Raw genomic sequence first — 13,037 nt, forward strand, 5'->3', positions numbered from 1 at the left:
AGTGGCACGCAACATCGCTCGTTAATTAACAAGTGTTCCGGACCACTCGTTAGTCCATCTTAACCGACCTTAACAAACACTTAAGATCGGTTAGCGCCTCTCTCAATATGCGAGGAGTAATCGCAAACAGTTAATATTAAGGCTATAGAACGACTACATATTATCAAAACAGTTTTGATTTAGAGCAATTTATTTAGACAAATTAAATCATAAGTGTGTGGGTGGATATAAATGTAATTAAATTCAAATGGTCAACTGAGGCTAAAGAAAAGCATACATAAAATGAGAAGTCATTAAGAAAAGGTGCTCAAAATTAACCATTTAAAAACAAATAAGTGCTGGTGCCTCTACCTCGTCGAGAAGAACATTGATTTCTTCAGCTCTGAATGCTTGTTTTCTCTTGCGTTCCATTTAAAATAAAAACTTTTTGAATAGGTTTTTCCCACTATGCTTTATATTCCCAGTTAACCAATAAAGTTTTGATTACTGTGTGACATATAACAGTCACATAACAGTAACAGTAACATTATTCTAAATATCTACTGGACTAACTGATAATTGAATGTCACGTGATCGATTTCCGGAGTTATAATATGATCCAATAATAAAATACACAGTAGTAAACATCACAACTTTGTTTTAAAACCAGGATTTAAGCTATTATATCAGACGTGATGCTATACTGAAGGTGTTTCCCATCAGTCAATCCAGAAGTAACTGCAGGCCTATCAAACCGTTAGTTGGCCTCTAGTAATGAAATGGATAAATGGCCACATGGGGTAATTATCACGATGTAAGTGGACAACAGTCACAGAGGATAGATTGGGCTGTCATCGTTTAGCTTCGGCTCTCTATGCTGCAAGATTGACGTCACATGCCTCTTGGTTGGGCTGCACTGAATTGCACTGCAGCACCAAAAAGCGGGACACCTTTCTTTCTGTCTCTCCATCTGTCCTCTCATTTCTGTCACTGTTACGCACTGTATACTGTAAGATATACCCTACTTCCTTCTTCTCTTTGTTCCGCCTCTTCATACATTTTACTGTCTCTCCACGTCTCTGGTGTTCTTCCTGTGTCCCTGTGTCTCTTCTCTCCTCCCCTCTCCTTCATGATGTTGCCTGTAGGCTGTACAGTAGCTTTGGCTGCTAGACCAGTTCTCTCTGGTTCCTTTGGATTTGTGGCTTTATAGATAAAACATCAAAGCCTCATCCTGCTCCGAGAGACAAAGATTTCAGGGACACTCTTTTGTTCAAATTTTTTATCTTTAAATGCTTTCACCTAGTTTCTTATTCTATCACTCATCTAAAATCCTGTTTCTTGTAAACATAATTTATTCCTCTCTTTAGTTCGTCCCATCGTGACCTTGGATATATCGTCCCACTTTCTCTATATATCCTCTGTTCCTGTCCATCTCGCCTCCATTTTGTTGACTCTATTCAGTTGTAATTGATAGTTGACCTTAATTGATCCCCCAAGTCCTGACTACTGAAGGTCACGAATATGGAAGATAGTGTTTGGTAAGGAGTGTAAGGACATACAGTTAGAAGAGTCATAGAGAAGTGAGAGGTGGCAAAGCATTAGTCAACCTCAACAGTCAACCTCATTAGGGCACCTACCTGTAGCTGTCACTGAGGGGTGTTTTTACAACCCTCCTTCACCTACCTGCTTTATGGTCACAACTGTAAGTGCTATGTTTGGAGAGGGGTCAACAAGGCCTATAGTGAACAGAATTCTATCCCCACTGTGAAGCATGGTGGTGGCTCACTGATGTTTTGGAGACGTGTTACCTCGAAAGGCACGGGGAATCTTGTGAGAATTGATGGCAAGATGAATGCAGCATGTAATCAGAAAATACTGGCAGACAATTTGCATTCTTTTGCCCAAAAGCTGCGCATGGGAGGCTCTTGGACTTTCCAGCACAACAATGACCCTAAGCACAAGGCCAAGTTGACCCTCCTGTGGTTACAGCAGAAAAAGGTGAAGGTTCTGGAGTGGCCATCACAGTCTCCTGACATTAATATCATCAAGCCACTCTGGGGAGATCTCAAACGAGTGATTATGCAAGACGACCAAAGACTTTGCATGACCTGGAGGCATTTTGCCAAGACGAATGGGCAGCTGCAAGAACTATTACAAAATACTGCATGCTGTCATTGATGCAAAAGGGGACAATACACATTATTAAGAACTAAGTGTATGCAGACTTTTGAACAGGTGTCAGTTCATTTTTTTTTATGATTGTGCCAATCTATTCTAATTATTATTTTAATTTTTTTGGTCAATTTGAGATCCTAACAGTTGAATTCCATAAGAAATATAATGTTTATTTTTTGCCTGCTCACTCCTGTTTTCTTTAGATATGCAAACTTTTGAGCACAATTGTATCTCTGTGGTGTGTTTTCACAACCCTCCATCACCTACCTGTAGCTATCTCTGTGGTGTGTTTTCACAACCCTCCTTCACCTACCTGTAGCTATCTCTGTGGTGTGTTTTCACAACCCTCCTTCACCTACCTGTAGCTATCTCTGTGGTGTGTTTTCACAACCCTCCTTTCACCTACCTGTAGCTATCTCTGTGGTGTGTTTTCACAACCCTCCTTTCACCTACCTGTAGCTATCTCCAAGGGGTGTTTTTACAACCCCCTTCACTCACCTGTAGCTGTCACTGAGGGGTGTTTTCACAACCCACTTTCACCTACCTGTAGCTAAAACTGAGGCGTATTTTCACAACCCTCCTTCACCTACTTGTAGCTCGGGAGCATGAGTTCTCGAAGGCCCTCCAAGGAGTTGAGTTACATACATGGCTAAATGTGCTTCTCTGTCATGGACCATCAGGACTGGGGCTGTAAGTGTACCTCTGTCCCTGGGTCTGATGCCTGGGGCTTAGGGAGGCATCCCTGACCTGTCCCAGTATCCCCTCACTCCCTCCCAGGCACACTTCTCTCTGTGGCCTTGCAGCTGCCCAGATACACACACACACACACACACTCCCTCAGTGACACTTCACACTTGTGTTCCTTATTTCTCCTTGAGCGACGGTAGCTGCAGCTGTCAGTGTTTCCTTACACCCCTGGGTCTATTTTAGATAATCCCACCACTCAATAAACATTACAGGCTCAGTTCAGTCATTTAAAGAAGAGGACCACCATTAGAATACATAATCCTCTGCTGTACAGACTACAGTTAAGGTGTCCTGATTTCTAAATATTATTATTCATGTTTGGGTATTCTCCCTATACTATCACAGCTAAGCCATTATGACAACAATGTAGATGAATCTGAGAAAAATAACTTGGAGGAACACAACCTTACTCTTGTCATAATTGGCAATGGGTTAGTCTAATTTATTCCCAAATCTAACTTCGATTCCAGATGTTGGATTAAAATTAAGATGCTGATTACATAAGGTGAGCACTGTAAAACAATGTACAGAGGAGCTGAACTCTTCTGTTTTCGCTGTGTCGGGTATTCATTATAAGAGGCCTCATATTTCCTCATATGCACACATTTGGATGACCACAAGGTCAATAAATATACTTTGGGCTGTGGCCAGAGACTTTAGGCAAAACCTAGAGTCCAGAGATGAAAAGGGCTGCTCCCAAAACATGTTTGAAATGTTCATCCTAAGAGAGGGTCCAGAGTAACAATGAGGTCTCCACAGTTTTGGGGGAGATGTGGCTGTACCAGCATTAACGTTCATTGTCGGATCCGACATCCAATCTCTTTCTTGAGCATTTCATTTCTTTCCGAGTTTAAAAGAAAAATGTTTTAATCTTCCACTTCCTTACGTCTGAAACAAAGGCTTTGTCACTGAAATATAGCTGTCCTCATTGCATTGAAAATTTACGTTGCGTGGCCTAGGGTGATCCATAATCCTGGGCCACTGCCTCTGAGACAAAGTATTCATTTCTGCCAAACTGAATGCCAACTTTACTTATGGAGTGCTTCATTTTAGTTAGCTTTGGAAATGGTGCCCTGTAGGTCCTCCCAAGGAGGCTTTTGACTAGTTATGTGTTTGGAAGCTCTCCAAGCTCTCGTTATTTTGTGGCAGTGGCTTGAGTTCTGAATTTTGAATTTTTATTTCCGCAATTGAAATGAATGGGCATATAACAAGCTTTATAGGTTTAGATCAAAGTTGTAGAGAAGCTTTGTTGTGACCATATTAGTTGCATCCAATGGTTTCATTCAAGTGTTTGTCACTTTTATACTTAAATTGGCCAGCATCGCCTGCCTTGCCTTGTGTTGTGGGTTAGAATAGCAATTAGCTTTATTATATTGTCAATATACCACACCCCGCTCATGTCTTAGTGCTCGATCGTGTTGAGTGAGTTATCAAACCCTGAACTCCAATGGCAGCAACATGTGGGGAAAACTTTAGGGATCTGAGATTACAGCATCATTAATCTACTGAACTGTTAACAAGTGCTGTAGTCAGCCAGGCAGCCAGCCAGCCAGTCAGTCAGCTGGGCAGCCAGCCAGTCAGTCAGTAGGTTAGCTGGTCAGCCAGCCAGTCAGTAATTCAGCTGGTCAGTCAGTCAACCAGTCAGTCAGCTGGTCAGCCAGCCAGTCAGTAAGTCAGCTGGTCAGCCAGCCAGTATGGCATTCACTGATACAGGCGGGTATAGGGCTTAGGGCTCATGCAACAGACTAAAGCCATCTGCTAAGAGTTCAATCCATTGACTTCACTGGGTCTCAACTTGGCCTGTGACATACTGGAAAGGCAGGAAAGACTTAATACACAACCACAGTGAAAATTGTAATTGGGTTGAGTGATTGATGTCACAGACTATAGTTTGGTTATTGTTTCATTGATACTGGCAAAAATCAGATTAGCATGTTGGTCAGGTATTTTGGTTATCAGAGTGGCATGTACAAGTTCGTAGCAACATCATATGAAGAATGTTATTATTGATACTATTTTGGACACTGACATATCTTGCTCTCTCTTTGACCTGTTCTTTCCTCAGAGTCAGGCTGAGGCCCACTACAAAGGGAACCGCCACGCTCGGAGGGTAAAGGGCATAGAGACTTCCAAGACCCGCCCCCAGGAGGGAGACAAGCTGACCGCTACCCCCGCCGCCCCCCCCTCTCCAGTAGGCCCCTCACCATCCAGCCCAGAGCCTAACCCTAATAAACAGGGTAAGAACCACCTGTGCCCTCCACTGCACACACACAACCTTGAACCCAAACAGAGATATAACCAAAACACACACACACACAACACTGAACCCAAACAGAGATATAATGTAAACACAAACACTGAACCCAAACAGAGATACAACTTAAACACAAACACAACACTGAACCTAAACAGAAATATAAACTGTGTAAAGGACAGTTGTCAGGGGTGAAACAGAACAGAGCGTTGCAGGGAGGGTATCTGCTAAGAAACACCTCTGTCAGCACTGACAAGGATCAGCTTCGCAGGCATCAGTCAATGAGACTGGCCAGCAGAGGGGGATGGACGGTAGGGAGGAAGGAGAGGAAAAAACAGCACAGAGACTTTAACCAAATAAACTTTTAAGAGGATATACAGGCAGATTACATTTTATCAATGGTTAAATACTGTCTATTATGATGATGTTTAGTGAATTTTTCCATGAAGGCAAAGAACTGTGTTTTCTCTATGGCTAGGTTCAATTGGCTGGCTAAGATGGCCCTGTGGTAGAAACAGTGGCTACCTTGCAGTAAAATGAACAACACTAAGCTGTACTGCTGACCCGGCTTTCACTCTTTCCAAAATGAACGACCTTAGTGTCTCCCCTTGACCCAAGTCACATCCGAACAGAGAGACAGATGTCTCCCCCCCCCCCCCGAGTAAGAGACCCAGTAGGTTCAGCCATACTGCACTGTTGTCACAGTAAGACCACCATTATAATCCTCTCCATACCACTATCTGGTCTACCTGCAACATGTTGTGTGTCTGTTCCCTTCACAGACGATGTCCAGTCCCACCCACGTTCAAACAGCTCACCCATGACACACAGCCTCGCCCCTGTACCTGTCCCTGACACCCCAGACACACCCCTCGACCCTGTGTCATCGGCCCTGCCCCTTCTGAGTGTGCCCATGGCCACCGCCTCCACCCCGCCTCCGGCCCTGGGCGCCCCGGAGGTGGACACCCCCATGGAGGGGCCCGCCGACACCTCGTCCCCGGTCCCAAGCCCCGCTCCAGGGGAGTCTGAGGAGGACAGGGCCAAGAAGCTGCTTTACTGCTCCCTGTGCAAGGTGGCGGTCAACTCCCTCTCTCAGCTAGAGGCGCACAACAAAGGTTAGGCTCCTTCCAACAGCAGACACTGTGCATTCTGGCCAAGATAGACCTAAAACCAGCTGTGAAGGGATTTATATTTATAAAACCAAAAATATTCAACTGTTTAAATTGAGCTCAATGAAGTAATAATTAATAACTATACAGTGTCATAATTGATCAAACTGTGTTTTCTTCCACTCAATAATTTACCATTGAAATGTAAACCACTGCAATATTAATAAGATTTGTAAGCATTATATATTTTTTGTCAACTGAACACAAGGTACAATCACATTTTGAAATAACCTAACCCCTCAAATGTTTAAAGGCCCAGGAGGTAACCTAACCCCTCAAATTTTTAAAGGCCCAGGAGGCTCCACATTGTACACCTGAGGAGCAATTATGGTTACATCTCCTCATCCTGTCAGGATACTTTTTGGGTTCTGTTGGATAAGAAACTTCCCATCCATGTTAATGGCAGGTGTTGTAAATTACAGTATACACCAATTTTCATCCACCATAGAGATGGACAGACAAATCACAAACCAGGATGTAATTACATTATGTAGTTACTTCCTGCCTGGATCACCTTCAGGTTAACAGTATGGCTACTATTAATGATGCACAGTGCATAAAACATTATGTACTGTATACAGTATACTCGTTTCACATAGTGGTTTGGGCTTGCCCACCGGTATGTATAGAAAGACTGATTTAAAATACACCCTGTTTAGTTATACACTGTATCCAAGCTACTTCACAGCAGGTGAATACTGTAAATCATTATGTAATCAAAGAAAACAGTCTAGGAATGGATCATAGGCCACAGAGTGAGTTGGCAAAAATAAAAACAATGTGCTGGTGAATTTTAGAGATGAAAACAGTAGTCGATAGTCGGCGGATGATGAGAAAAACGTATCCATATAAAGAAACAGAAGCCAGGGGATTAAATGTTAAATGAGTAAATGGCTCTTCATCACAAGACAATAAGAGGGGGAAAATACTGAATAATGAAAAGATTTGTCTGTGCAAATACAGCTCTCTAGCGGCGAGTCAATGTCACAACACTTCCGATTCAATACACTACCTACTACATACTGAATGTCTTATTTATGCCTGCTAAGAAGAGCGAATGTCTCTTTACTGACTTCCTCATTTAGCCAACCCTCCCACTTTCAGTTGAACTTGTTAAATAGCGTAGTGGTAAGAGAAGCGGGCGATGCGTAGTACGCATTGTGAATTATTTAATATAGACGAAAACTTCGCTGGCTAAAACCGTTAGTATCTACTTTATGGTAAACCTGAAATAAAACAGTTTACGAGACTGTTTCTGGTGGATTTTCGAAGTACGTATCCGAGCATGCGTTTTGGGTCAGGAGAGACAAACACTTACTGGCTTAACGTTACTATATATTAAGCCTTAACTGAAACTGTATACGGTTATATTGTGATGTTTCTGGCATGGAAAAGTTAATCTTTAGTCTCGCTAGCAATTGCTCAATTCTTATCATTATTCCTAGGAAGATAGTAGATACTAGTAATCCTATTTAACACAATCCTCAATGGAGTCTAGCGACTGTATAAACGTGTAATGCCGTGGTGTAGTGGTTAATGACAGTGCCGCAGCCTTTCACGCGGAAGGCATAAGCTCGAATCTATTGAGAGCAACCAGAGAGCAACGCCGTTCATTAATTATTTCTGGTAGATTCTCTCGTCTTTTCACTTGATGAAGACGTTAGTTATCGGCGCCTTATTGGTAGTTATTGTACAAATGTAATTCACAAATGAAATAAAGATGTACGTTGTTTCGCCATGAGAGAAAAAAAATAATTATTATGCCATGAAATATAATTCCTTTGGCAGACTCGCTAGCAATTGCTCAATTCTTCTGACTATTCCAGTAAGTTAGTAGATACCGGTAAAGCTTATTGCTGGCTAGTACGCTGTTAAAACGGCCAGTGGCAAACGCAATACATAGCCGATATTTGTTGTTGAGGTAAACTTAGTAAGAAACATTAGTCTGTTTAACTATCAATTTCAATCATTAAAGGCCAAATAACTATAAAATGCTCCGTGGTGTAATGGTTAACGACAAAGCCTTTCACGAGGGCGACATGGGTCCGAATGTCAAGATTTATATTGCAGACAGGCTGAACTAGGCTTGCCTAGTTTCCTGTTACATCAACACATTAATATTCGATCAGTGCTGACAAAAAAGCAGTTTATATTTACTGAAAACTTTCTGATATTGCTACATACCATTATGATGTCAAAGTAAATGTCAGCGTTTGGAAAATCATGACAATGCCTCTTTTGTGACAGGAGGTTGCAAGGCAGGATAATACTCACAGTAGGCTTGCCTTGACACATACCACATCTTGAAATACAGTGGGGAGAACAAGTATTTGATACACTGCCGATTTTGCAGGTTTTCCTACTTACAAAGCATGTAGAGGTCTGTAATTTTTATCATAGGTACACTTCAACTATGAGAGACGGAATCTAAAACAAAAATCCAGAAAATCACATTGTATGATTTTTAAATAATTAATTAGCATTTTATTGCATGACAAGTATTTGATCACCTAGCAACCACTAAGAATTCCAGCTCTCACAGACCTGTTAGTTTTTCTTTAAGAAGCCCTCCTGTTCTCCACTCATTATCTGTATTAACTGCACCTGTTTGAACTCGTTTACCTGTATAAAAGACACCAGTCCACACACTCAATCAAACAGACGCCAACCTCTCCACAATGGCCAAGACCAGAGAGCTGTGTAAGGACATCGGGGATAAAATTGTAGACCTGCACAAGGCTGGGATGGTCTACAGGACAATAGGCAAGCAGCTTGGTGAGAAGGCAACACCTGTTGGCGCAATTATTAGAAAATGGAACAAGTTCAAGATGACGGTCAATCTCCCTCAGGCTGGGGCTCCATGCAAGATCTCACCTCGTGGGGCATCAATGATCATGAGGAAGGTGAGGGATCAGCCCAGAACTACACGGCAGGAGCTGGTCAATGACCTGAAGAGAGCTGGGACCACAGTCTCAAAGAAAACCATTAGTAACACGCTACGCTGTCATGGATTAAAATCCTGCAGCGCACACAAGGTCCCCATGCTCAAGCCAGTGCATGTCCAGGCCCATCTGAAGTTTGCCAATGACCATCTGGGTGATCCAGAGGAGGAATGGGAGAAGGTCATGTGGTCTGATGAGACCAAAGTAGAGCTTTTTGTATTGCGAGATCTTGGCCAACAACCTCCTTCCCTCAGTAAGAGCATTGAAGATGGGTTGTGGCTGGGTCTTCCAGCATGACAACGACCCGAAACACACAGCCAGGGCAACTAAGGAGTGGCTCCGTAAGAAGCATCTCAAGGTCCTGGAGTGGCCTAGCCAGTCTCCAGACCTGAACCCAATAGAAAATCTTTGGAGGGAGCTGAAAGTCCGTATTGCCCAGCAACAGCCTTTGCAACAAAGGTTTCTGTATCAAATATTAAGTTCTGCTTTTCTGATGTATCAAATACTTATGTCATGCAATAAAATGCAAATGAATTACTTAAAAATCAAACAATGTGATTTTCTGGATTTTTGTTTTAGATTATGTCACTCATAGTTGAAGAGTACCTATGATAAAAAATTATAGACTTCTACATGCTTTGTAAGTGGGAAAACCTGCAAAATCGGCAGTGTATCAAATACTTGTTCTCCACAGTGTATATGATTCTATAACAATATGAATTAGGCCTAGTTCCATATTTTATTTGTTTTGAGTAGCCAATTCCATAAAGTCCTGTAATTTCTTCATAATACAAAACATTGATGTCTAGGCTTACATTATTCTCTGATTTTAGGTCAAGGATTTTTCTAGCCTATTTTTCTAGCAGTTGTCAATTAGCAGGATTATATAACTTAAACATTTGTTTAAGTGTATTTATTTCCTTTCCTACTGCCACTCTTTCCATGGGTGACAGGTACCAAACACAAAACCATCCTGGAGGCGCGGAGTGGCCTGGGCCCAATCAAGGCATACCCTCGTCTGGGCCCTAACCTCAGCCCAGAGCAGGCAGGGGGCCTGCCCCCTGACCCCAACACTCAGGAACGAACTTTCCACTGTGAGATATGCAATGTGAGGGTGAACTCTGAACTGCAGCTCAAACAGGTGAGGAAGTCAACATCCACACTGAGGGGAAACTAGGACCAGATCTAAGAACTCAGCCACCAATCCCAACTGTTGATGTATAGTGTCCTTAAAATGCAATATATTATTATTTTTGTTATCAGGATGAGAACATTCTAAACTAAGACCACTGTCTAAAAGCAACTTTAACCTACACCTATGACTATCTTAGAGTATAATGTTTTATTTGACAGAACAAAAGCACACATAGTTGGAGGAATTGAGAAAACCTGTAACACCCTGGTTTTGTTGTCCCCAGCATATATCCAGTCGAAGGCATCGGGACGGAGTCGCAGGGAAGCCCAATCCCCTCCTTAGCCGGCACAAGAAGCGTGCAGATTTTGTGGTAATGACTTAATTCTATGTGTAGGCTATAGCAACACTTTCAATGATTTTCTATTTTAGACAGCATACCACACTCTATCTCTTCTCAACTTTTTCATTTTATTCTTTACATCTCTATTTTGTTTTTTTTTCCTCTCTGGATCTCAGTCTTCCTTCACCTTCTCAAAGGACCTTCCAAAAACCCTGGGTCATGGACTGTTGCCGAATCCTCTGGCTGTTGCAGCTGTGATGGCAGCCGCAGCCTCCTCCAATCAGCTGGCTCAGCTTCGTCCCCCTGGTCATGTTTCTCACCCTCAGAACTACCCCCACCACCTCCTACAGGGAACGCACCTCAGCCTTCTACGGCCTGCTCCTGGGCCTATGCGCACCACCCATGGGCCAATCCTCTTCTCCCCCTATTGAGCTTGGTGGGGTGGTGGCCTGTCAGGAAGAAGCACACTGTGAAATGAACAGGGAAAAACATTGATAGATACTTGACAGAGGTTACAAAATGTTGACTGACAACAAAAAAAAACGATCCCTCCACATTTCTTCATTCATACATTTCCACAGGAACTTCCAGGGGACATTACGTGAAAAGCTTTGAGATATTTCAAAGAGGAAGTACGCTTGACAGATGCCGTTGGACTTTCTGTCTTCCTCCTTTAACCAACCCTCCCACTTTCAGTTGAATCTGAGATCCTCCACATATAGAAAACATTTTACATTATCTGTAATGGCAGGATGTCTCATTAGACTGAGCTCTTTTAATAGTTCAATTTCCTATTTCCTCTGTAGTTCAGTGCTCATCCACCTGAAGCCAATTGCAAGATATGTCCCATCACCAACTAAGACATTAGCTTAGAAAAAGTACTGTAGCTGCCTCTTAGTAATATGTCGTACATAGAACAGTAGAACCAATTGTGCATTACTGCAAAACCCTGTTAGGGTGTTCAATAAGTACAGTACCTACTGAGCCCACGCTGTTACTCCAGGTGTTAGATTAGATGCCTGCTGTGCAGATTCAGGGACAAGGTACGTTAGCCTACATTTGCTGTGTTGCTGGATCAGTTGAGAGAGAAAAGCGATAGAACATTTGAAGGTCATTTGTGATAAACCATTTAAATGTAGTTTTCCTTGCAGACCTCCACTTTCAGTCTTATTGTCTGTAAGAAGACCAAGAAAGGGGAGAGTGGGGTGTCCACTTGGGTTCCTTTGAGCATTCCTCAAGTTTTGGCTCTTCTATTAAATTGTATGGGTGGTGGCGAAGAGTGTGCTTGTTTGTGTGTGTGTGTGTTCTGGAGATAGAGAAATATTAAGCACACAACTATGCCTCAGTGTTGACCCCTTTCATTCAAACTGCAAACAATTTATGTCAAATTTGGGCGGAGACAGTAGGTTCTTGTAATTATATACAGATCTCTGTTTGTATTTTTCAAAGCCATTGATGACCTCTGACCTGATACCCAGATGGTAGCATGTTGAGTGTGGCATAGGTGAGACACTGTGATGGGGGACATTTTGATGTGAAAAAGTAAGACAAAGTTGCTATTAACAGAGGGGACATGAACAAGGACAACGAACCTGTATTTTCTCTCACCTGCTCATCACAAGCAGTCATGGATAGTAGAATAATATGCAATGTCAAGTCAACATTTTATCCAGAGTAATGACAATAATATATTTACATTTTAAGAGGGGACTGCTTTCCTACTCTGCCTCATGTATTGGTACCCAATCTCGCCCTAACCCATAGGAATATGGCCTGGGTTGAGCTTGGAATCACTGTTAACTGAGTTTGTTATGGAGTCTTAAGAAGGGTAAAGGACTGGGAAATCGTAGCAATACTTACAGCACTCCTGCTAACAACCATTGTTTATTGCAATAAAGAAATGAATTATATGTGTACAAATATATTAAATGTTATTTAGGACAACTGTATTGATTGATCCATTATTGTAAATGTAGACTGTTTTAGCTATGTGAGCAAAAGAGCTTCCTTACTGTTGAATAAATTATTTACAAAATGTCTCTGTTGGTAATGTTGTATACAGCGGAAAAACTACAGTGTTAATAGAAATGCTACTGAATACAGGTGGTATGTATTATAACTGAATAAGAGGGCAGAGTCAGTCAGTGCAAACTTGGAATTGACCAGAACTAAGTCAAAAATAGTTCATGACTCAGCCAGGCTTTGTATGAGGAAACTTTGGTGTGCTAACCCAACAGTGACAACACTACAGGAAGTTTAAAATATATAAATAAGGAACCAGTTTCTGTGACAGAAA

The 13,037-nt window shown here is 42.1% G+C and overlaps 1 protein-coding gene across 2 annotated transcripts in view; it reads left to right on the top strand.

Annotated features, from left to right (window-relative positions):
• LOC105017160 (zinc finger protein 385A) overlaps positions 1-12,780 on the top strand; it is a 77,259-nt gene extending 64,479 nt beyond the window's left edge. For both annotated transcript variants that reach the window (XM_029113685.2, XM_029113684.2), the window contains exons 4-8: positions 4,967-5,138; positions 5,938-6,270; positions 10,220-10,407; positions 10,685-10,771; positions 10,918-12,780. In XM_029113685.2, the coding sequence (XP_028969518.2) occupies positions 4,967-5,138; positions 5,938-6,270; positions 10,220-10,407; positions 10,685-10,771; positions 10,918-11,172 (1,035 nt within the window). In that variant the 3' untranslated portion in view covers positions 11,173-12,780. The remainder of the gene's footprint in view (positions 1-4,966; positions 5,139-5,937; positions 6,271-10,219; positions 10,408-10,684; positions 10,772-10,917) is intronic.
• The last annotated feature ends 257 nt before the right edge of the window (positions 12,781-13,037 follow it).

Source organism: Esox lucius, chromosome 17 (genome assembly GCF_011004845.1).
Source record: "Esox lucius isolate fEsoLuc1 chromosome 17, fEsoLuc1.pri, whole genome shotgun sequence".
In the NCBI taxonomy this organism is placed as follows: Eukaryota; Metazoa; Chordata; class Actinopteri; order Esociformes; family Esocidae; genus Esox; species Esox lucius.